This window comes from Thamnophis elegans, chromosome 8 (genome assembly GCF_009769535.1).
Source record: "Thamnophis elegans isolate rThaEle1 chromosome 8, rThaEle1.pri, whole genome shotgun sequence".
Classification (NCBI taxonomy): Eukaryota; Metazoa; Chordata; class Lepidosauria; order Squamata; family Colubridae; genus Thamnophis; species Thamnophis elegans.
This window is the reverse complement of record NC_045548.1, coordinates 20327839-20354917: the sequence shown is the minus strand read 5'-3', so window position 1 is coordinate 20354917 and position 27079 is coordinate 20327839. Positions and strand designations below refer to the sequence as shown.

Sequence of the window (27079 nt, the reverse complement as noted above, 5' to 3'; positions counted from 1 at the left end):
AAGAACAGGAAGTTGAGTTGCTTAACTATTTCTAATAAAATTCCTGCTATGCAAAAGATTAAACCTTTCCTTTCTGTCTAGAGCAGGAGTCTCCATTTCCTACCAGGCTGCAGCCTTTTAGAAAGCGGGCCACGAGACATGGGCAAACACACATATGTGATGCTCCACTTGTGTGAGTGGAGGGTGCTTACGCTCACATGCAAAGCTCCATTCGTGGGAATGGACCTTTGTGCACAAGCACCTCTGCTCGTACAAGTGGCACTTCACATAAGAACGCAAGCATCCTTCGCTATATGCAAAGCTCCATTTGTGCGAGTGGGGGGCGCATGCACCCACAGATCGCACACATGGAGCTGTGTGTGGCACATGCACCTGCTACTCACAATTCCCTCCCCTCAAACTGGGCTGAGCCACCAAACTAGAAAAGTTGGGGACCACTGGTCTAGAGTGAGAAGAAATCTCAGAAAACAAAATAGTCCTAATTGTTTTGAAAAGCAAAATAGTCTTCGCTGCTAACTGTAACTTGGTTTAATTTAGCACTTATTTGACACTCAGATTAATATTAGTCACACAAAAATAGAGGTGGGTTATCAGAGGCAAAGATATATTTTCAAAGAGTTACCAGTTGTACAAGGTGGGTCAAACACCAGGAAAATTATGTTTTCCCTGGTGTTTGGGGATCTCTATAAAATAAAAACATAGTACATGGAAATGGCCTGCATATAGAGGTCTTAAACCAAAAGTTTTGCACTTAAATGTAACCATACAACAAGCAGCGGACAATTGTTTTGCCAGCAGGTTTCCTTGTTTCTAGTAAGGATGACAGATGATTATGACCTATTCAAAGGGAATAACATAGTTCTGCTTTGCACTTGAGGGAAAATATACAGATCATGTTTCTAGTTAGCAGCACTGACAGCTTTTCTCTTGATGTTCCTTAACAAAATGTGCACCACTGTAAGAAATGCACACTGGCCCATGTCCTATTAAATATGTTTCACTGTTGAAGTGTTTCATCTCCCAGAATACATTACCAAGATTAATAAAATGAAGAGTTAATCAGTCCACATGCCATTACACATGTAGGGCATGCATCCTTATTATATTACTGCCATTTTAGTAAATTCACCCTATCCGATGATTTATATATACTTTTATGATTTATATATACTTTCCCGCAGCTAGCACATTTCCAAACAGCTTCACTACAACCCAGATTATAAATGATTACTTTTGACCATATGCACAGGATTTAGAGATATCAGTTCTGTCTGACTTTGAAAATGACATTATAACAGATTATACGTAGTAAGCAAGCCCTTTTGCCTCATAGTATTTTCCTATTTAAATTGTCTGGGGCTGAACTCAAAATTATGCAGTAGTTTTAAGCATACAGCTTATTCCCATTTCTGCATCCATGGAACTGACACTGTAGTATTGGAAGGTTAAGGGAAGGCTACCTCTTTATGCACATCATTTGATTCTGAGATTTCTTGGCAATCATCGCATATTTGGAAGCTACAAAGAAAAATCAAATTGCAGTCTTCCTGTCCACCCTCCAAGTGCAATTATTTCACAATTATCTTAATTGTGTAATTGTAAGATAAATTTAATTATGTTACATTTGACTCTAATATTAGAAACAATGTATAGTTCTCACTTTTTAACAAGATGCCATTTTAATGGAAGATGTATCTGCAAAGATTTGTAAGAGCAACAAATTGAACCTAATCTGAGTTACCTTGTTACAGGTGATCTCCCTCCTACTCATTTTTGACAGTGTGAACACAGCATTGTTTCCACAAGGACCAATTATTGAGCAATAGAAGATCTGCTCATGCAAGACTATTTTTTAGCACAGAAACAGATAAAAAATTGGCAATCCTATGATTTTCATCTTTAAGTGGATGTTTAGATAAATTGAACTGTACGTTAAAGATACATTATTAAACAGGCAGCAAACAATTTGATTCCATGGCAACGGGCTCTCAGGATGGAGTAACGAACTTTGCATTGTCCAGAAAAAAGATGTGAAGAAATATGAAAAACACCTGTCAGCAACACCAAGAGACCTGGTTTCACATTGAAATAAATTAAACTGATGGAGGTCTGTGTGGATGTTATCATGGCTAGTGCCAGGGTATCAGTAAATAGACCAATAGGAAAAGAGTTGGGGACATATGGAGATAAAAGGGTAACTAAATATTAGTTGCTAGATGTCTCTTACATGCAGGTAGTCCTTCACTTACAGCCACAACCAACTCCAAAATTTCTGTTGTTAAGCAACACAATTGTTAAGTGAGTTTTACAACCCATTTTACAATCTTTCCTGCCACAGTTAAGTAACACAGATGTTAAGTGAATCTGGCTTCCCCATTGATTTTGCTTCTCTGAAGGTCACAAAAAGTGATTACATGGCTGTGGGACACTGCAACAGTCATAAATATGAGTCAGTTTTTGAATTTTGATCACATGATCGTGGGAATGCTGCAACGGTCATAAGTGTGGAAAAACAGTCCCTTTTTTCAATGCTGTTGTAATGTCAAAATGGTCACTAAATGAATTGTTGTAAGTCGAGGACTACCTGTACTACTTATGGACTTTGCATTAAGCATCTCCTGATTTCTCTGGAAAAGATTATGTGTTTATATGACACTTTAGTCTGATCCAAAAGGAATCTTATATCCTTTATTAGAAAAATTAGTGCCAAAATACACATAAATGCAGTACCAGCCTTTGTTATTATACAGTATATACCTCCCCCAACACAAACAACCAATTTATACTTGATAATGTTTATTTTAGATTTAAGTTATTAGAGCACTTCCGATTCAAGTCATAATAGCTACTGAGTGAAGCACTTCATGTGATCGCTCACTTTGTTTTATACCAGAGGCTTTTCATTTTAATTATTATAATGTAAAAAACGTTGCAAGTGAAAATGGGAATATATTTCAGTTTAGTAAATATCTGGAAGTTTAGTTATTCAAAAGGAAAAATGATAAACTATATTTAGCCTAAATGTTATTGTTTGAGACACTCAGCAGCTGATTAAGAATATCTAATGGGCACAGAAACGGTAGTAACAAAAGAGACCTATAATTCCCTTTAAACTGCACTGGGCAACAGGCATCATGTGCAGAACTACAAACTATCCTTTGGCATTTTGAGCAACTATTTTGAAGCAATTAGGCGTGATCTCTGCTACATGGGTCAAAGCTAGATTTGAACAGATGTCTGAAACACCTGAGGGGAAAAATATTTATAAAATATTTCTACATTCACTGACTAGTTGAATTTTCAATAAGCTTCAATAAAAATAAACCATTTTATATATAACCCAGCAGTAATAGTTAAAATATTTCCATTGACTATATTTAGAAGAAAACCATTTATTCTTTGGAAAGATAGTAACTCCTAGTAAAAGTACTTGGTATGAAAACACAAGAACTATAAAAAAAAATTTAAAGACCAAGGAAAGGAAAGGGGTTCTTCTAAAAAGTGTGTATGTTTCTTTTTCAAAACAACTGCAATAACAATTGTATAATTTCCTTCCAATTAATAGAATACTGTATGACAAAGAATTAGGTTTGACAACTTTGCTTTAGAGTAATTCTAGAGTTAGAATTTGTTATAGATAAGGAAATTAATTGAAGTAGGAAGCAGAAAATTCCTTAGCCCTAATGTCGTATTTTTTTATTAAAAAAAAACATTAAACTTAATATTTATTTGGCAAGGTATATAAGAAACTGTGCTGATTAAAGCCAAGTATTCCATTATGAGACATAAGGTTACAATTTTTTATTTTCAGTTGTTAAACTGAATGTTATACAGCCATAGTCTTAAAAATCATCAGCATAAGCTTGATTGCTATGGCAATCACCATGGTTTCAATATTCCAAGTATAACCTTATGGCTTATCCTTTGAGATCTCAACCTTGGAGACATGGTCCCTATTCATATCATGGGACAGTACGAGGGATGATATATATAATTAAACATACGGCAAAAAGTATTCTTTTTTAAAAAAAATGCTGGCCATATGAAGATGTCAAGTGAATTTTCAATGTAAGTAAGTCAATAAAATATTAAGATTTCTTTTCAGCTGCAGAAACCAAAGCAAGGGTTTTATTAAATAGCTTAAATATTGTTTAAAGTTAAAAAAAAGATTTGCAATTAACTATGCAGAAGCCACATTCACCAAACTATTGTGCTAGTGCAGCAATTAACAAACAGAATCCTGAGATTATGGATAAAATATAGGGAAACTTCCTGTAAAGGAAAAAGATTTAACACATTGGACCAATATAATATAAAAGTAACCAACTGGACCGAAAGAGCAAACAGAAAGTAAGTAAATAAATGCTATTTCTATATCTTTAAAACCAGGGATACTTCTCTTTAGCTATCCCATTTTCTAAAGAGAAATTCTAAAGTATTTTCTTAAAAAATAAAAAAAAATACTGTTTTGAAAGTATAGCCACTAAAATATGTAATATCTCAAAGCATATTTCCTGTAAAAGATTTCTACAACTCAGTATTTATAGGTTTTATTGCAGGGGAAAGGAAGGAAGGAAGGAAGGAAGGAAGGAAGGAAGGAAGGAAGGAAGGAAGGAAGGAAGGAAGGAAAGAAAGAAAATTTTGGCCATAATGGAAAAATTGTTTTTAAATGTACATATCAGTATCCAAAAAGAAATGAGGGTTTTTTTTCACCCAACTCAGAATTCATTATATAAAATAACCCACCTACTCTCTTGAATTTCCTTTTTATGCAGAACAAAAACACTAAGAGACCTCAAAGCCCCAACTCCGACCCTATTCTTCTTCACAGTCAAGCAACTTGAATGCATGCACATAACACAAATGAATGAAAAAGTTCTTATCTCTGAAGATCACAGGTATCATTGTATTCAATAAATAAGTCTCTATTTGGAAATTCTACAGAAAAAAAAACATTCACAGTTTAGTCTCTCTTTTTTTCCAATATATTTTTCTGTTCTTGCTCTCTCTCTGGAAATTCTACAGGACTTTCACTGCTTTCTTCCTCTGCTTCCTCTTCAGTGCCTTCATCAGTTAGATCCCTGCTTGTGGATTCCTTCTTAGATGTCTCAGATTCATCTGATCCTCCCGAGTCAGCAGTGCAAATCCCGTAACACATGATGCTGATGACACCCAATGGTAGACCAAAGAGAAAACAACCAAGAAGTGGCGAACTCTTGAAAACGGACTGTAGAGAAATAATTGGCCATCAGTTATATTTTCATATATATTTCTATAACATTTTGAATAACTTGGAGAAGATTATTCCCACCACATATTTTAAGAAGAATCAAGACATGGAGAATGTCACTGAATGTCGCACTAAAATTTTAATGATTTTAAAATTTTAAATTAAAATTTTAATTTTATTTCTTTGCTGGTAACCCTACATCTTTTTTCTCATGATTCACCCTTAGAACGAGCAACATTGCCACAAACAATTCCCAGTAACTCAAGGAATATGCACAATGTTCTTTAAAAAGGGTTTCAAAGAAAGCCTGGTTGTTACTCCCCATTTTTCCTTCTTTATACTTTGCCTCATCTACCTTTGTAATAAGTATTGTATTTCAAATATATCTATTTAATTTTTGTTACAGGAATTTGCAAGGTGGTTTTTAAAGTGCTTGCATGCAAATGTTACTCTTTTGCACTTAAAATTCAGTCAGAACTTATTCCATAGGTGGAGGATGACCTAGATTTAGATTATTGAACAGTTTAAATCCTACAGAAGTACACAACATACATATGAAAAACTGTGTTGAGGTCTACACAACATTGGTCCTATGGTAACTGATGTTCATGGACAGCAACTATCAATATTAACTTTTTATGCGCACTCAACTGAATCAGAAATAATTTGGCATGGACATAAAAAGTAAGCTCAAAATGCATGCATATGTACAAGGTAATAAACAAATGGAAAGAAAACTGTACAATCTGAAAGAAAAAAAGGGTAACATCCTTCCTTGTCCAGTATAATATCTAGCAGCACAATTTCCAGCAGCACAACATCCAATTGAACATATTTTGAAAGTAGTAGAAATATACACCAATCGGAGAAGGAAAACAAAATTGTAATAGTTAAACGCTACATTCTCTGTGGGAAGGAACATACAAGAGAAGACTGATTTGGAAAAAGTGTCCACGTTCTACCTGTCAACTATTCATATGTACTATGACAGATTCAAATGCTATGCAATTATTATCAATGACACATTTTATATGTCAACAGGTTTGTTTCAAAAACAAAATGTATTATAACCAAGACAAATCCAACAAACTTAATAATACGACTGAATGCTGCTTTCAGGATTCATTTCTGTGCTTAGCAAGTGGTGTATCTACTTTAACTTGATGGCTATAAATACTTTCTAATACTTTACTTACTCCCACTGTAGACTTGGCATCATAAATTATTCTCTTGATTCGTTGAAGAATTCCATCTCCACCATATGCCTGAAATTTGAAAGATAAAAGATTATAGATCAGCATTATTTATTTATATTTCCAGTTTTCAATTACTTTATTTTACAATGTCATCTTACCAATACTTCAAAACAGAAATATTATTTCACTGAAGAGAAACTACCTCATGTAGAGTTCAGGATTCTACCTTATTCCTGCTGAGTAATACAGTTGGATAACCCTCTCCATGCTATTATTTTAATCCTTCCCATGCTATTATAGCCTAAAGTAATAATAAAGTCATTCCAATTGTATACCTAAGGGGGGTTTCCATATGTGTTTCTTGGAAAAATTTGCTCTTTTTTATTCCTTCCAATTCTCCCATCACATCAGTCTTATTCCTTTCCAAAACCCAAAATCTTTCCATGATTTTTACAATCAAGCACACCACAGACACATTTCAAATAATGAGATTAGCAATTCTCCAAAGAGTCTGCTTTGCTTTTCAATTAAATATATTAAAAGATGCTTCAAGCAAGACAATTCAAATGAAGTAAGATAATTAATTAACTACTCTCATATTTTGGTAATTTGAAAAACTGCTGAAAATTTTGAATAAATGTGCAATACTTACTCCAGCTGTGCCTTCCAAAATATTATTAATGAACTGGACCAGATCTTCAGTGCTCTCTACTGGTTTATGAGATAGGAAATATTGTTGATTGGATGTATTCAGGACAACAATAGTGGGGATTGTCAAATCACTGAAACAGTAAAATCAAACAATTCAAAAACTGAAATATAACTAGTTCATTAATAAAGCCTTGAAGAATGATCATATTCTTACCAAAATAACTAGAAAGATAAGGCTTTTTCTATCATATTACTTACTACTGAATCTTTATGGAATAATCCTGGGTATTGGTTGGTTTAACTTATTTCTTATATAAATGTAATAGTTATGGCTAATTAATCATCCTTTTCAAATGTTCTAAAGTATTCACAGTTCTGTCTAGTGTTTCATTCTACTCAACATCTGCATTAACCTGTTGGGTCAATGAATCAGGCATTAATTATGATAAAAACTGATGGTACTGCTGTTTTTCAATTTTAATATTTACCCAACAAATGCCACTGATGAGAAATTAAAGGTATTATAACTGAATTCAGAGAACATTAATAGCAGTAGTGGAAACAGTATAGAATAGGCAAAAGCAGCAGTAAGGGAATCTTCCCTTTTTAAGGTGTCATTACAATTCACTGCCAACTAATTCAGAAGGAGGTGTATTTGTTTAGTTGTCAATCACAAAAAATCCCATGTGGCCTTGTGAAAGACATATAATACATGATCTGATGTCACCATGGTATAGGCACAGTGCATACTCCATAAATACATATAAATGCTAAATCTTCTCAGCTCCTGAAAATTAGTTATTTAATGCTGCCATCTAGTGGAAACACATTTAAATATTTTTTTAAATGTTTCTGTTATCTTTTAAAGAATTTAATTGAAAGAAACAAACAACTTTTTCTCCATCTGAAAACAATACAAAAATGGTTTTACTCACTCCATTAGTAAACTATTAATGTATTCATTTCCATCCATATAGCCAAACTGGAAGTTTCTATTAAAAAGCAATTCACAATATTATCCTGATTTGAAATAAATAATGATCTTAATAAGCAAACAAAAAATATGACCTCAACCAATAAATTTAGTGAAAGGAAAATTCAAAGAGGAAAAGGAAGATGATTCAATTTTTAGGATAGTAGCAATAGATAAAGAAAACTGATTATCAAATATTACCTACTCAAAACACCCTATTGCAATCGATAATAAAAGAACTTGCCTAAGGAAAAAAGCAACTAAGGATTAGGAATGGAAATAACTGCAAATGTAGCATTTTATCCTTTCAACTTACATGGATTTTTGTTCCCCAAATTTGATTTACATGCACCTGGAAGAGCCTTGAAAGCAGACAGGATTTGTTCCTGAGAGTGGTGGGTCCCGGATACCGTTGCAACCAGTACGGTGCAACGGGACCGGGCATCCACCACATGAACATGTGCAGCGCACACGCACATGCACACATGCACACATGCACACATGTGTACTTACCGTCCGCAACGCCTCCGCAATGCTCCAGCTGCTCAGCAGATCATCGCGCAGGCGCCGTATATTCTGTGCGCGGAAGCCCCGAAAACATCAAATACCTTTAAGAAGCGTGGGCGGAATGCTACCTGGTGCTCCCAGCAGGCACCGGTATGCTGGGGTGTACGATCGTAACCCACCACTGGTTCCTGAGCTTCAGAAACCAATTAGGGCAAGTAAAGTGATGGAATACCTCTAAGCTATGAAACTAGAGTGAGGCAATATTACAGTACTATTTACATGTAATAGCAACATAGAGCTCTATTATACTTTGTATATATGTCTTTCTAAACTATCAAACTATTCTTGGAAAAGCAGTGCAAACTTTTAATATTGCACTAAGGATCTGACAGACAGATCCAAAAACTGAAACAAGTAAAAGGAGCTTATTACTCATGATCTTAAGACCATGATGATGATGATGATTTATATGGCCATCCATATCAGATAAACAACTTTGGATGTCTAACACAATAAAAGCATCAATATTATAAAAAGATGTGGTAACTAAAACATAAAAAAGAGAAATTGCCATCCAGGATGAATGAATTAATAACAGATACATTTCTCCTACACCTAAGAGAAAATAGATCTTATGAGCTTCACAAGAGGCCAGCAGTGGCTGGATCCTGACAGATGGCAGGAACTCTTTAATTGAAGGGAACTGAGCAGGCCAGTTTTTCTATAGCTGATGGGATAGGTAAAAGCAATTGGAGAGAGAGTGCTTCAAATAATCTGACCCCATGCTATGAAGGTCTTCGGAGCTGACAATCAACACATTGAATTGCACCCAAAAAATTACTGAGCCAATGCAACTCATGAAGCAAAGTGGGACACTGATCTCACAGTGTAACATGGACGTATTGCTCTCCTGATTATTGTAATTACCAGCTATGAAAATACAGAAACATTACATGAAATTAAATCTTTTGGTAATACAAATAGCTTTTTTCTACTGCTTTGATTACTAATTCTATAGCTCTTATAGGATCTTAGCAGATAGTAGTACCTTGTTTCAAGAAAACAATTATCTTATCACAGCTCCTTAATACATATGTACAGTAAGTGAGAGGAAAGTTTTGTTTAATATGCTTAAACAAACTACCATATCCCAGGTCAGCACCCTTCTTTCTCTTCCACAGCTTTCATTGCAGCACACAGTGGTCTACTATTGTCCTAACTTCTACTCCTCTTCTTAACTGCTGCTGTATAAGTTCCATCTTGGCATATACCATTGGTCCACTCATTTCCTATGCTGTCCCATCCCATGCCCTTCTTCTCCTAAGCCATAAATAAACTCAAAACATAATGGAACTACTGACCCAATTACCTCTGTTTTTATCAAGAACTTCTTTTAATTAGCACTACTAATGGCTCAACGCAGCATACCCCAATGATGGATGATAGGTAAAGTAAGTATTGTATAACAAAGGGTTTGGATTGTTGAACTTATTTGTAATTATGTGCTGCTGCTGTTTTATGCTCTTCATTTTTTTTAGTCTGCTTATTTTATAGACTATTGCATTTTTCATGTATATATTATTAGTTTGGCTACATTGTAAACATTAAAGAAAGAATACATTTTGTAATATGTACATAATTTTAAAATGCAGAAAACCACAAATAGTTTAAACTACAATTTAATCTCTATTTATCTAAATTAAACCACTATATTTACTGGACATGTTTTAACAGTAGGATTCCCAAACAAAAATATATTACCTATTAAAAGATCACAGATTTCTGAGAAGCGTAGTAAAATCTATCAGAATTGGATATGTATCCATGTAACAAAAAGTGCAGAGCTAGATTATAAACATTAAAAAAATGTAACTTAATTACCTATGAAACTGGTCCCTGTAATTTTTAGCCACATCTTGAACAATAGACTTCAATCTGTAAGATAAAAAAAATATTGGATTTCTGTATCTCTTTAGTTGGTCAAAATATACAACGGAAATAAAGAATACAAGCATGAAACCGTTTAATGAGAAATGAACTACATCTGCGCATGGCATCTGAATTTCTCTGCAAATCCTTTTTTTATGAAATCCATATTCTACTTTAATTTCAAATTAGAAAGAAAAAAGTTTACTGTTATGAAATATTAGGAAACCTGTACCAAAAAGAAACTTAGTATATCATTTTTAATTTGAATTGCTTATTCCCAAAAAAGACTACAGAAATAGATTTCTGTAGTCCTTAGTAACATCACATGTTCAGTGTTCCAGGATGCATTTCCATAGAGGCTTTAAGTGATTGGGGATATTATAAGCAGTAATATTACAGCTAATAATACTTTTATAAGAAATATGTGATTTATGCAAGAGTTAAATAGCGGTATTTGGTTCTGCAGCCACACACTGGTATGCAAGTATGGCAATATTGAAGAAGTCAGTTGCTAATGAGACAGATTCCTAGAATACCTTTTGTTTGAATTTGTTTAGTAGCTGAATGGTAGTCTATGTAATAAATCATTCCTTATGAAATTTTTCAACTTGAAGGGGGAAAAAAATTCCTTTGGCCATTTTTTCTATTGGTTGGTTCTTCAGCACAAACTAACACTAAATATACTTCTGGAACTTTGGTATAAAAAACAAAGGTTCTGCTTTCTTGAGGTATACTGCACTGAAACACAGATTGCTTTGACTATTCCAGCATAGAATTTCAGATAGGACTTTGAACCAACAGTCACCTCCTTGCTCTAATTTATGTAATCTTCACAATTTATGTAATCTTTTTAGGATTGGTTTGAATCCAATCTTTCTCAATGCCAAGAATTTGAATTAAAGTAACCCGGTAAAATCCTGATAGCCACTGTCTTTGGGTATCGGTATAAACTTGAATTCAAATTCTCTTGTGGTTAAAGTCTGTTCTCCTAATATTTAATGAAAAGCTGCTTTCCTACAAATGTAAATTATTCTCTGAACTGCATGCTTCAATGACAGGAAACATTACCGAATCTCTCTTTTGGATGGCACTTCTTCGAATATTTGAAGAGTGCTGACTTCAGACTTCACTAAATATTTTTTCTTCCTTCCACTCCCTTCTTAGGACTTCAATTCAAGTCATATCATTATCTTTTTAGACGTAAAAGGATTGTGGGTGGGCTGTTTTTATCCTGGGAAAACCCAACAGGCAAATCAGGGTTGGGAAGAGAAGCAAGGAAGCACAGGGTGGCAAAGTGAGAAACATGTTTGGCTCACTTCTGTTAGACCTTTTCTTTGCAAAGGACAGAGATACGGGGGGGGGGGGATAGATGGGTGGGTGGAATTGCAGCACCCTAATGGTATTAACTTTGGGCAAGCTGCCAAGTGCCTGAACTTTGATCATGGTAAAACATGGCTGCTGTTAACAGCCATAACGTCATCCATAATGTTCCTTCGTTTAAAACTGCCCTAATTCCAAATGGTTGGTGAACAAATGGTCTTAATTCGAGAACTACCTACGTTGTTATTTATATTTTAAGGTATTCTTATTATGATAGTTAAATTATGACTATTATATACCAGGAACCTTGGTGGCACAGTGGTAGAATGCATTATAAAAGGGTAACTCACTCCACTGCCTGGAGGTCAATCCTGATGGTTGACTCACCTTTCCAAGGTCGGTAACATGTGGACCCAGATTGTTGGGAGCAATGCGCTGCTACTTGGAAACAGCTCAGAGAGTGTTATAAAACACTATGGAACAGCATATAAGTCCAAGTGCTATTGCTATTGCTACATAAAGTCAGCTATTTTTCTTTAAAGTTCAACATCAGTTTTAAAATAATAACTCATATTTTAAGACAAAAACCCTGGACCTACCTTGCATGGTCTGCAGAAGCGTTTTTATCATCAATAACTGCAATAGCCACTAGCTTTCCTAAAATAAAGGGAGACGCATAATGCATATTTGTTTTGATTTATCTTCTATCATTATGTTCTACATCAGCATTCAAGCCAGTCAATGAAATTTAAAAACAAAAGCAACATGTAAAAATTTAAAATTACAGATTAAAATTAACATTAAATAAATCTAAACTTATCATGGTTTTTCTAAACACTTAAGAGAACTGGGGACAGGGAGCAAATGCAACTCCTGAATGACTACATTACATACTTGGAAACAGTGCAGAAAAAGGCCTCCAAAGAAGCCTCTCTTTTAGATCAGACAAGTTGAAATGGAAAATATTAAATACAGGTAGTACTTCTTTAACATCCACCCATTTAGTGTTCGTTGGAAGTTATTATGTTGCTGAATGAGGGGTACTTAAGATGGGTCCTCATAATAGTGGCGGTCATTATGGCCTTGTAGAAATGTGATTATGATTCGACTGCTCAACAAGCACTTTACAATTATGATGTTACAGTGTACTGTGGTCACATAATCACCATTTGCAACCTTCATTGACAGCTTCCAATAAGCAAAGTCAATGGGAAGCTGGCAAGAGGTTGCAAATGGTGATCACATAACAATGGGATGCTGCAATTGGGTCAGTTTAGTGTAATGATGGAAATTGGGACTATTGGAACTGTTGTTAAAATCAGCAGTTGCATGCTATTGTGCCTTACGACTGCATTGCTTAATGGCATGGTTTCTGGTTCCAATTACCATTGGTAAGTAAGGACTACCTGTAAGCTCACATAGAAAATATTTTTTACATTATTTAACTGTAACTCCTGAAATAAAGAACAACACATAGTTTAATTATATAAACAGAATCAATGGGGAATTTCTTTTCCTTTCTTTTCTTTTTCTCTCATCACCTGTACTTTTACACCACTTTAAAAGTGCCCTCTTCCAAGTATGCCATGAGGCGGAAGACAACAACCAGATCTTGTAGCACAGTGTTTCTCAACCTTGGCGACTTTAAGTCCTGTGGACTTCAACTCCTAGAATCCCCCAGCCAGCAGCTGGCTGGGGGATTCTGGGAGGTGAAATCCACAGGACTTAAAGTCGCCAAAGTTGAGAAACACACTGTGCTAGCAGAAATGGATCACAATCCACTCACAGATTTTCACAGCAACACTGGTCTTTTCTCTTCACCACATCAACAGTCAAATTTAGAATTGCTCCCACAATATGCCAATCACTATTTAAATGCCTGTTTTAAAATCCACATTCTTCCGATCACTCTACTCTGATAAAACCCAGATGCTTTTAATGATCCGCACAGGAAATAGTATAAGCAAGACACATTGCTTAAGGTGCAATTTTGAATATTACAGAATATTCAAAACAGCATCACGGTGCTTGCTCAGGATAATGCATTCAAATATCAGTGCTTTTTTCCCCATGGCCAGAACACTTGAAATCCCTGCTTCAAACTCAAAATGGTTCATACCATATGGGAAAGGAATCTGGAGACCACTGAAGTTATTCTGGATACTAAGAAAAATTGCAGGTATTTAGCATCACAATCCAAAATAAAATTCATACTTAAAACACATTTATTTACATAGTTCTTTCTGGCACAGCATGCAGAGATAAATAAAGTTATTTTAAATTGAAGTTGACATCTTAAAATTCTATAAGATAAGACGGAATAGTCATCTTACCTGTGTCTCCAAGCTCATAGAGTGTAAATCCATCTATTTTAAGGTACCCTTGAAATCTTTCCCTATTTACCCAGGCTGACAAATCACCATCTACGTATTCTTTATGGAGAAAAAGGGAGAAAGGAAGGACAAATGAAAAGGTGTACATAATCAAGATTTACCTCCTAAGTTCAACAGTATATATTAGAAGCACATAAAGACAATAAACAGCAATTCAAAGCTTTGTGCCCCACCAATGCTTCCTAGGAAATGAGAGGATATGGACTGGCTTATTGAAAATTGCCGGTGCTGTCAAAATTTGCAATATTTTAAACTGCCACTAATCATTTAGGAATCAAGAATATAAAGAAATATTGTCAATGTAGCCTGTGTGTCAACCCCTCATTCCAAATTGTCAGTCCTTATGAGGAAGAGCAGCCCCCCTCATGCCAGACTACACATTCCCATAAAGAAGAGACACAAATTGGTCACATACAGAGTAAAATATCTTATTCTCCCCCCCCCCCCAAAAGACTCTAATCAATGGCTGAAATATACTAAGAATATTGAGGACAGGCACCTTTTTTAATTGTGATCATTAAGGAACCTGGCAATCATTAAGCGAATGTCATGATCATTAAGTGAACTTTTTTAAAGAAACCAAACTGGTCAAAATGCACCAAAGCAGATCCATTCTTCTACTGCAGCAATTCATGGGTTTATTTTATTTCTCTGTAGAGTATATATTTCCTGGTGTCTATTCAGCACTTACTTAGCTCAGCAACCTGCTACAACCTACAGTTACTTATATTAGCAATTCTCAGGTAATCTGCAAATCATCTAACCTGACACTGCACTACTTCTGAATCTCCATAAATATGAAACAAGAGTATTGTATTGCAAAATAAACATGCTTCTTTTTTCAAAAAAGAAAAAAAAATAACTGTTGCTACAAAAGGTCCATAAACGTATAGTCTGTCTGTGATAACAGCTGATGATTGAACTTACCATCATACACAAAATAAGTTCCATCTTTTAAGACTAGAACAGCGGGCATCTCAGGGAGTGTTATATGCTGAAAAAATGAGAAAAAATCAGAACAGTTTAATAACAATTTGCCTTTACACATTAATTTTTCTATAGACTATATTTATTGGTTTTTAATTTCATTTCTCAATTAATACTGGGATAAATAAAACTGGCAATAGAAGTAGTCTCTCTGAAGTATTTACCTTGTCAGCTAAAGTTTTTTTTTTAAAGCCTGAGTTGATTTTATGTGGTGGCAGTGTGGAAGAGCCATTGTTATTTTGAGGAGTTAGTGATATATTTTTCTTTCTCTATCATATTATGAAAAGTCTAAAGTTTAAAATTCATTCTGAGCTAGCCCACTTGATTTTCTCTCTTGCTTGTTGAAAGAGAAGAGGAAGAAATCTTCATGTAGCTTCATAGGTTTGTACTCTGCGAAAGTCTCAAACTTTCGATTTTCATCCCAGAGTCTGATGCCTGGCAAAACACTTTACTTTTTAATTCATAAATAATTTTAATAGATTTTAAAACATGAGCCTGACAGCTGTTTTTATTTGTTCCCTTACATTTTATCTTTTTAAAGTATTTGTAGTTAAATTATGGATATTATATACATAATGTCACTATTTTTTAAAAAATCAAGCAATTACTGTATTTTTGGAGTATAAGATGCACCGAAGTATAAGACGCACCAAGGTTTTGAAGAGGCAATTTTTTAAAAAAAGTAGGTAGGTAGAGGGAGAGAGAGAAATACAGTAGGGAGAGAGTAGGTAGGTAGAGGGAAGGAGGGAGGGAGAGAGAGAGAAATACAGTAGGTAGGTAGGGATAGATAGATAGCTAGATAGATAGCTAGCTAGCTAGCTAGATAGATGATAGATAGACAGACAGACAGACAGACAGAAATACAATAGGCAGGGAGAGAGAGAGAGTAAGTAGGTAGGTAGGTAGGTAGATGTTTCCAGGTATATTTATCCATGTGCTGGAGAAGGAAACCACTGACAACCTGCAGCACCCAAGATTTGTTTCTGCTGGCACAGCACTTGATCAATGTAATTCTCAGCAGTTAAAGAGTTTTCCAAAAGGGGAAAAAAAGGTTTTGCACTCTGCAAACCTCCAAAAACGGCCCGTTTTTCTTTCAAATAAAAGGCATGAATAGCCGGGGAGGGGGGGGCTTGCAGAGTGCTCCTGGGGGGTGGGGCAAAAATGAGCAAAAAACAGACCGGTTTTAGCAAAAACAGGGCCATTTTTGTCAAAAAAATTGCCTGCATAGCCTTATGGAGGCTTATAGAGTGCTGCTGGGGGTTGGGGGGGCAAAAATGGACTTTTTTGCTCATTTCTGCCCTCCCCAGCCCCCAGGAGCTCTCTGAAAACCTCCCTAAGGGCATGCATGGCCATTTTTGTGAAGGGCGGGGCTTCAGGAGGCAAAAAAATGCTGTATTCGATGTATAAGACGCACCCAGATTTTCAGCCTCTTTTTTGAGAAAAAAAGGTGCATCTTATACTCTGAAAAATACGGTAATGATAAAAATTATGTTATCGTCTGTGTCCCTTCTTTTCCTTCTTCCTCTCTTGGATCATGAAAAAACTAGGCTTTTTTTATAACATGGGGAAAAGGGAAATTAAAAAAAATTATTCACAGATGTACCATGAAGGATCCAGATGTGCCTTTTAAAATGACAATTCAATTCATAAATATTTTGCTTATGTTTTTCCAGTACTAAATTAACCAAAGAAACTAGTTTATGCATTACATAACTATTTAAAAAGATGTTTAAACATCAATTAGTGTAAACATGTTTATTAAGTTGCTATTAATAGAAAGAAATTCCAAAGAAAGGTACATGTGGATCTTTCATAGAATTTGGAAATTTGCATCTTAATTCTTTTTCTTCTTCCAATTTTTCATTTTCAAGCTCTGAAGATAACAAAAACTACCAGGACCCAAGGCAGAATGTTCTCTCGAGCAAAGAAGAGCCGAAATGATCCCTTGAGTCTGAATCAGGTTTCATAACTTCTCCTCTTATAATAAAGCCCCAGCGGATACTACAGTCACTATAAATACTTTTTAACAGAAACAATTCCATTGTGCTTACAAACAAAACTTTAAGTGTTCTTTGCTGCTTCTATTAATCATCTGTCTGACAGGTTGTCCCTTTTAATTTGCCACATCAAAATATAAATAGAGAAAATTCATTTAATGAAGATGTACCATGTCTTTATATAATCTGTAATATCAAGTATATGTGAAAGGGCTATAATTTAACTTGTACTAATAAAAGTGCACTGGCCTGTTTTTACAAAGGACATCATTAAAGGTAAAGTGCTTGCTTTCACACAAATTAACAACTTAAAACATAAGGGTTTTTTCCTCCTAGTTTTCTGAATGCAGGAAAAAAACATAAAAATCAGAAAGCATTCAGAGATACTTAAGTTAGATTATAAAATATTTCTTTGGGGAGGTAGCAATAAAGATGAATTGTTTTCCAGGCTCAATTTAAGTTGTTCTTCACCTTTAAAATAATGAACTGCTGAAAGCCTGGCTCAGAAACATTGTGTCTCCTGAGCTTGCATAGTTAGTAAGATCTGCAGGAAGGCCCTTTGAGGATATTCATTTTTCACGGAGAGCTATTTCTCTAATTCAGACGAAAGGTCATTTGCCTGCATTGCTTCCAAACCTAGGAAAGCTCTTCTTCAAGGAATAAGATTAGTCTGCCACTTTTTCAACTTTCTAAAAAAGAAATTTTCACCTTTGTTTAATCTGATATTTTAAATTTTGAGTAGTGGTCTTTTTTCCCCCCTCAGCTCTGTTTTTCTGAATTTTATTGTTTTGTGAAATGTCCATCTATTCAATAAAATGCTACTGTTTCAAAACTAAACTGATTTTGCAGGCAACATTGATTGGAATATTCACTTACATTCAGACATAAACATAAATTAATATCGGGTTGCCAGTTATCAAAAAGGATATCATTCTCAATACTTTCATAATAAACCTATGTGCAAAGACCAATTTGCACTCCCCATTCTTTACTGTTCTAAGAAAAAGAAAGACCTAAGTTTTAAATGTACAATTAAACTCTCTAACTAATATTTTCATTTATCTAATTTGGATTCACAGATTGCACTAAACCTGGATGTGATTTGACTAAGAGCAATATATAAACTAATCACTGTGGTCAAGTGCCGCATAACTAATGTCACTACAACTTTTAGAACAAATCAATGTAAAAATAAATTAGAATTTAACATAATGTGTTTGCTCAATAGCCAATGAAGAAAGTTTAGGTTCTACCATGAAACACAGTTAGACAATAAATAATTGTTTGAATTAATAGCCAGATTAATTTAGATGGGGAATTCAAAAAAAATTTTACTACCCGTTCTTTGGGCGTGGCTTGGTGGGCGTGGCAGGGAAAGGATACTGTAATCTCCATTCCCTCCCCACTCCAGGGGAAGGTTCCTGCAAAATCTCAATTTCCTCAGCTGGGACTTAAGAGGCAAAGAATAGATGCGGGCGGGGCCAGTCAGAGATGATATTTACCGGTTCTCCAAACTACTTAAAATTTCCACTACTGGTTCTCCAGAACTGGTCAGAACCTGCTGAATACCATCTCTGGTTTAACTGCTTACTCAACCTGGCATTCATTAAAACTACTGTCAACAGTAAGCAGTATATTGTCAGTAGATAAAGAGGTATTTCTCAACATAAGTTAAGTTTTCAATCAGGTAGTGTCACTATAATAACTATTATTATTTTACCTCGGGAAGTATCTCTTCTGAGGCAGAAAAAAAGTATGTATAAACAATTAGTTCGGAAGCAACTTCTATGTATCTTTCCTGTGGAAATACAAATAGGTAGTTTTAATGCATTTCTTAGTCTTCATAAGCTTCCTCTGGTAACAGAACAAGATACCATTTTAGTTCAATTTCACATATGAAGTTTGCTTAATGGGTAAGCAACTAATGCAGGTCTTTCGCCTCTCCAATGATTCTAGTAAATGTCACTGTATTATTTTTTTGAAATTACACTGCAGGTGATCACAGATCACAGATAAATACAGCTTTAAAATAGTTCCCCATTCTTTTGCTAAAGCAAATGACACATCCTTTTTCTGTCCACCTTTCTGGTATGTTAAGCAAGAACTATCTTAATTCTTTTATCTTGTATTATTGACATTTATTGTATCTCAGTATAGCAATGATAGTTCCACTTCCTGATTTCAATATTATCATAAATATTTCAGGAAACCATAGCATTTCCTTTTTTTCTTGCATTTTCATAGTGTGCACTGCATACCACAATCTGCAAGCCCATTTTAATTTTTCCAAGTTATTAACTCTTTAGTGGCCTTGTTTTTAGAAGTGAAAAGAAAAAAATGTGGAATTCAGATATTACCCCCGTTTCATGATTTCTATCCAGTTAAATGGGACATAGTCCCTTTGACGTTTTAAGTAAATGTCTATCAGTTTGCAAAATTCTTCAATAACAGAACTGTACTAGGAGATAGACAATGAAACTCATAAACTATATCTAAAATGAATAAAACAAATATTTGTGGTTAGTAAAGTTTCAGACCTTTAATGGAGATTCCCCACCAATGTACAGAAAAAATATGCGATGTCTTTTTTGAACATGCTCAAACATATGTTGGCTAGGGAGATTTCGAATAATAGGCCTGTAGATAAGGAAAACAATAAAAGATCAACATCAGTAGGAAAAGGCAATGAACTGCTTTTTAAATGCTATTCCTAGAGTTCTTACATATTTCAGAGGATAAGGATTCTCAACAATCCCACTTGGAAGAACATAATTATCTTAAATCTGATAAGGTTTTAATTTTTAAAAATGTATTATTTAAAGCTGGATGAAGATTCCCAGGACAATTAAAATGCATGCACATATAGGGGACAGAGAAACACATTGCTAACTTCATATGCTTAAAGTTGCTGTTTGTCTTTACATTTAAAAGCAAAACATTTTTCATTATCAAGGGAGAAGGTTCAGCAGTCATCAGCACTTATAGTACAGTTCTGTGAAAGCTATCAGGATAATTCTATGGTTAAAGAACCAAAATACCTGCTTTGAAAATAAATCTTACCAGAATTCATTGCAGTCCAGAATCTACAGGGCGGGGCATAACCTTTTCCTAGGGGGTCACAGCAAGATCGACAGCAGTTTACAACTTCCGCGACACCTCATTTTAAAGCCCATAAAAAACTGAATTGAATGAGCTATTAAATGTTAAATTTGCTTTAAGAATGGCTGGAAAATTCGATTCGGAAGAACAAAGGATCATTGACAGAATAAAATACATTGCCTTTCGAGAGGCTCGCGATGCTGGAGCGACGTTTATCAATCGAAAATGGATTGCAAACAAATTGAAACGTCATCCGGATTGGGTTACTGATAATTGGAACAAAACAGCCCAAGAATGTTTCACAAAATTTGGAGAAGGGCGTCCTCTGCAACTGTCCCAAGAAAGCAAAGCCATCATTGCAACTGGCAGTTGCAAACAACGAAAAGGAAACCGAAAAGTGGCCCAAGAAATCCTTCAAATTCGTGGAAAACGAGTTGATCAAAGGACAATCGGCCGATATCGAGAACGAGAAGGTTTGAAGCCATTCCACGTCATTTGCAAACCATTGAAAACTCAAACACACGTTCAAGATCGGCTTTGGTTGTGCGATTGGTTGTCTGAATGGACCGAGGAAGATTTTCTTCATTTGGCGCCATCTGACGAATTCTTCGTTTATGCCATTCGAAAACCGAATTTCCAGAACGATCGAATTTGGGCTAAAGACGTCGACGACATCGCCAAACATGAACGATATCGACAAATCGTTCGCAATCCAACTTGCATCGGGATTTTCGTCATTTTCACAGCCAAGAAACTGCATTGGGTTTTGAAGGATAAAGGGGAATCCTGGGATGGCAGTTATTTCCGTGAGAAAATTTTATTGGAGAATGTCATTCCATTTCTCAGTGATCCAGACAATGTCTTGGTGGTTGGTGAGGCTGTCTTTCTTCATGACAAAGCTCCTTGCATGCGTGCAAATGCGACTCAGCAATTGTTAAAGGAAAACAATGTCGAATTTTGGGGCAATGACGTCTGGCCGGGAAATTCGCCAGATCTCAATCCGGCAGAGAACATTGGGGCCATAATTAAGGATGAAGTGGAAGCTCTGATGATTCAGGAGCAAGGTCAAAATCGATATTCGGTTGAAACTTTGAGAATGAATTTGGAAACTGTGTTGAAAAATCTGGAAAATCGAACGGAACTGTTTGAAGATTTGTTGTGTTCTTATCCACCTCGTTTGAATGCTGTTCGAAGGGCTAATGGTGGTCATACTGACTATTAAATCGTGTCAATAAACTCAGTTTTTGATGGGCTTTCGAATGGTGTATGAATTATTTGTGTTGTTATTACAAGTGTTGCTGTGACCCCCTAGGAAAAGGTTATGCCCCGCCCTGTAGAAGTTACTAGCAAATATTTCATCATCCTATCCTGCTTTACCATAGTAACTATCTTTTACAATTGCATCATTACCAAAGGTAATATAAAAGATTTGAAGAGTTAGTAATGCAATTTCATAGGAGACTATTGCCCACTATAATTTTTTTTTTAAAGGAGAAAGTTTCTAAAGTTTGCTTGCTATGTTAAAACAGTAATTGCTATAATCATTTAAAAAGTTCAATGTAAGTACAATAATGAATACATCATTGTTACATTGTTATAATGGCAATGGAATCAATGATACATTAATATTTAATATATTTTAAAGCTTTAAACTGATACACTGTTTGTCATACCCAATGGATTATTTCTTATTTCTTTTCATCTTGCTTTTTAAATCTTTCATATCCCAAAGAAGTTAATTAAACTATTCTAAATGCAACAATAACCTTTCATTTTCATTTAAAACAGCAAGTTGCATTTTACATGCTAGACAGGACTGAGCCCATAAATACTTACCCTGCAACTCTACTTGCAAACTCAACAATATCATCTTTGGTTCTTGGTCCTCTATAATTGTATGCCAAGTCACCCTTCAACCTAATTAAATAGACATGAAACCAGTGAATACTTTTAATGCTAGATTTTTTAGGTTATTTAATAATAACCAATGAAAGCACTGCATATGGAATTGTAAGAGATAACTTTAATGTAGCAATAGTATTTAAAAACATACTTTGGAAACAGTAAAGAGAAATGACTCTTCACAAAGTTTCAGTTGCCTTTTAGCTAATGCAAACAAAACTGAAAGAAAAGATTGGCTTTATATAAGTTTGCAAAACTTTTTCTTAGAAACAGAGTGAGACATTATAAAGTACACGTATGTTAATATATGGAACATTCAACTTACAGTTTAATTGTTGGATAGCCTCGAACTCCAAATTCAGAGGCAATGCCTACCAAATGAAGCAAAATAAATGGGGGAAAATGAAAAATTTGAGCATGTGATTTTTCTCTTTGACAAATTCATATACTTCAAACTAGTATAAGAAGCAACTATAATACAGAAAAAGAATTATAAACTTTGAAAGTATTCTTTTACTGAGGAACTGATTTGGACAATTGATATTTTGAGTTTTTAATTACCAATATTTTGGAACAATAGCTAATTGAGCTTTTGTGAGTTTCCAAAATTATAAATTATATAACATGGAGTACATTGGCAGTAAACTTACTAGAATAAGAAGTTGCATCCATCTTGCCAACCTTTACTGGAGACCCAATACTTCCCATCTCTTTACCAACTTCATTCCACACTGGCTCCAATTTCTTGCAATGGCCACACCAAGGTGCATAGAACTATGAACAAATCATAACCATTCAGAATTTAACCTACAAATAAAGAATGGCAGTTTCCTATTTGTTCCTTTAAAAATGCTTTTTGTTAGGACACATATAATACTTTTTTTGGGAAGTGCAATAGCAAGATACAATATGCAGAATAATACATATGCAAAGTAAAGTTGTAAATACAGACAATCCATAGATCATTTCAGTATAGAAAGTATGTAATAAATAATTAACATTAGCAGTTCAAATCCTCCAAAAATGAGTTCTAAATCACTGCTTCACATGTAACACAAGTGCTAATTTATATCAGATTCTTTTGATTTATAAAAATCAATTCTTAAGAATAATTGTACTATTTAGGCTAATCACAACTATAAAATAATATAAAGCAAATTATATTTAAAAGATTTAACAAATTTGTTACTCACATCAACAAGCCAAATGTCATCTTTACGTTTTTCTTTAAATCTATAAAAAATGCATAACCAATAAATATTTTTACTAAGTTTAGATATTTGTCTAGATATTTACATTAGGTCAAAACGAAGTGATGAGTAGGAAATCACCTTTTTAAACAGAAAGATCTCACAGAATTTGATATTGATTAGAATACCATTTTGTGTACTTTACAGCTGCGAACATTTTCTGAAAAACTTGTTGGGCAAAGCATCTCTCTTCAAATAATTAAAGCAGCTATGTCTTTTCCAGTCTTGCACAGCTGCTTTCAAAGTTTTCAGCTGGCCTCACAACCATTTCACTTTGCTTTTTTCTCCATTTCTGTGTATTGGAAATCATCTCTTTCAAAGTACTTGCACAAAGCTACTGTGTAATATGGATTATAACGCTATTAATAACTATGATTAAGTAGGCATAATGCAACAATATAAATAACATGAAATGAAGAGATTGCTTACAAATCATATTATTCCTAAAGATGTAAGCATATCATACAACTTGGTTTGTCCCTAACTATCATGAATGTAAAACAGAAAAAGATAATCTTAACAATAAAATGGTAGCACTTCCCCCATCTAGTTTTAGGAATAGCCCATTCACCAAGAGAATGAAACAAACTTAGTTCCACATCCTGGGTCAATAATAGAAATGTAGAATGCCATGGTCCAAAGGTAACTTATAGATTATTAATTCAAATTCCCTACTCAATACATGAATCCACTACTAAAACATTCCAAAGAGATGACAATGCAGCTCTATTTCAATACCTCCAGCAAAAAAGAATCTACCCTATCCTAAAATAATTCAATTCACTATCACATGCTGCTGTGTTGCTATTATTTACTACATGTGAATACATTTAATTTTTATTATACATATACAGTGATTACATTATTTTTGAGACCTTTTTGTTTATGGAGCTGCTACTAAAAATAACATTTGTCAAGTCTCATGTGTTGGAATTTTTAGATTTCTGACTAAAACTGTGTTTCCTGCCATGTCTTAAACTTCTGATTTAAAACATTTGATATTTGTTTATAGACCAAAAGGGTTGTTTTTTTTCTTTGGAAGCAAATAACTGCACTAATTCAATTCTATTTGTTTCAAAAGAGCCACAATTATCATAATTTGTAACAAAATAGGAAATAATGTTAAATATTTATATATGACAAATATTATGGGTATCATCATATACTATATAAGTTCAGGATTTTAAGATTTTTATAGTTAAAGAGTAGTTAGGTAATATTATCAAGTTTAATTTATGCACTACAGAAAAGGACATTTTTAAGAAAACAATGGTGTGGTCTTTGTTCTACATTTGTGATCTACAATGCATTAATATACAAGAAGAAAATGGATGCTTAAAGGATGTTTTTCATTCCATAAAGGTTATAGTAAAACATAAATCTCTAAATTTGTAATTAATGTAAATGCTACATACTTACGATTCATCTAAGTCTTCCACAAATGATGCATCTATGGCAAGTATAAAGGCAGCAAATGCTGGGAGGAAAAGTTGGCAGAAGAAGTAGAATATAATGTGTCGTATCTCATATATATTAAAGCCTACACACATCTTTTCATTTTCTATCATTTAAAACTATTAAGCCATCTCTACTCCAAAATGCTACAGGGACTTTATTCCTCCAATTCCCTTATTTCTAATAAGGCAGCCCTTGACTTACAACAGTTCATTTAATGACCTTCAAAGTTCCAACAACACTGAAAAAAGTAACTATGACTAGTTTTCACACTTTTGATCTTTATAGCAGTCTCATGATCATGTGATCAAAATTCAGATGCTTGGCAACCACTTCATATTTATGACTGTTACTGTGTCCCAAGGCCATGTGATCACCTTTTGTGACACTTTGACAAACGAAAGCAATTGGGGAGCCACATTTATTTAACAACCGTGTTACTAACTTATCAAATGCAGTGATTTACTTAACAACTGTGAAAGAAAGATCGCAAAATGGGGCAAAACTCACTTAACAAATGTCTCACTTAAAAACAGAAATGTTGGACTCAAGTTCAAAACAGGCTTCTTTTAATTTAGGTTTTCAGGAGAAAGTTGGCTCCCCTTCTTAGAACAAGCAACAAATTGCAAGCAACTTTTTCTTTCAGACCAATGCCGGAGCTCAATCCCTCTCCATCTCTCTCAATCAAAATGGCACAGAGAGACAGTCACCTGTCCCCCAGAGTTAGTTAGATGGTTAGCCTACTAAAGTAATCCTTTCACAATAGAATAGAATAGAATAGAATAGAACAGAATAACAGACTTGGAAGGGACCTTGGAGGTCTTCTAGTCCAACCCCTAACCCCTAACCCTATACCATTTAGGACAAATGGTTGTCCAATCTCTTCGTAAAAACTTCCAGTGTTGGAGCATTCACAATTTCTGGAGGCAAGTTGTGCTACTGAATAATTGTTCCAAATGTTAGGAAATTTCTTCTTAGTTCTAGGTGGCTTCTCTTCTTGATTAGTTTCCATCCATTGCTTCTTGTCTTGCCTTCTGATGCTTTGAAGAATAGGCTAACCCGCCCCCCTTCTTCTTTGTGGCAGCCCCACAAATACTGAAACACTATTATAATGTCACCCCTAGTCCTTCTTTTCATTAGACATACCCAATTCCAGCAACAGTTCTTCATATATTTTAGCCTCCAGTCCCCCATCCTTGCTGCTCTTCTCTGCACTCTTTCCAGTCTCAACATTTTTTTACATCCTGGCGACCAAAACTGGATGCAAAATTACAAGTGTGGCCTTACCAAGACTCAGACTTATACTTAACTTTATCGTCACTTTTGCAAAAAGGGGTCACCACTTCCAATATACACTACATAAACATGAGGATAGATAGATATCAAAGTTATGCACATACCCCCTAAATTAGATGACATTATTAAGTTTATAATGTCCCACCCCCCGGCCCCGTTCTGCCTTCCAGTTGAGGCTACTTACTTCCAAGGCAGATCGGTATTATTCAGAGTTGTGCTCATTTCTCTCTCCCACCCCCAGCCCCGCCAACCTTCAATCCGCTTCCTGCAGCATCAATCGATGCTCGGGGCCATTTCCTAGTCTCTCGCCTCCTTTCCAAGAGAGGCCTTACGGGAGGCAGCGGCGGGGGCGTCCGCTTTCTTTCTCCCATTCCTCTCCCAAACTCCCCCATACCTCGCGCTTCTCTTCGCGCCCCATCCCCATTCCCCCCCCACTTCAGCAGTTTTAACCCCTTATTTCGCTCCTCGCCGCCCCGGGACACTGCCCCCCCCCCCAGTTCGCCTTAAGCAACTCATCCGCGGCCATTGTACCTGTTGCCCACCACAAGCCCAACCGCTTTTTCCTCGCCGCCCGCATCATGACAGGAGCCGGTAGGCAGACCCGAAGGGCACCATTAGCCGGAAGGGGAAACAAGATTTCTCCCGCCCCTGCTTTGCCTTTCGGAGCATGCGCGTAGGCGCCGCCGCGGCGACGGCGGCGTCAGTGGGCTCCGCGATTGTTCCGTTGTTTGAAAGTGGGCGGGGCAGGTTGCTAGGCGATGCCTCGCCCGATCGCTCAGAGTTTTGCCTTCTTGAGAGGGGGCCGGGGGGGGGGGGTTGGTGTTTTCGGATGCGCCGGCCTGTTTCTCGCTCTTTAGTACATTATTAGGGAAATTATTACAAGCACCACGGAAA

The 27079-nt window shown here is 35.4% G+C and overlaps 1 protein-coding gene across 1 annotated transcript; it reads right to left on the bottom strand.

Moving 5' to 3' along the window:
* Nucleotides 1–2674: 2674 nt before the first annotated feature.
* Nucleotides 2675–26832, bottom strand: TMX3 (thioredoxin related transmembrane protein 3). The gene is made up of 16 exons (XM_032222800.1): nt 26717–26832; nt 24854–24911; nt 23378–23417; nt 22835–22958; nt 22510–22555; nt 22119–22199; nt 19721–19820; nt 18904–18981; nt 15127–15193; nt 14140–14238; nt 12406–12463; nt 10439–10492; nt 8013–8069; nt 7079–7208; nt 6427–6495; nt 2675–5227 (listed from the first exon to the last, which is right to left on the bottom strand). The coding sequence occupies exons 1-16, from the start codon at nt 26763–26765 to the stop codon at nt 4964–4966; spliced, it is 1374 nt and encodes a 457-aa protein (XP_032078691.1). The 5' UTR covers nt 26766–26832; the 3' UTR covers nt 2675–4963.
* Between the last annotated feature and the right edge of the window lie 247 nt (nt 26833–27079).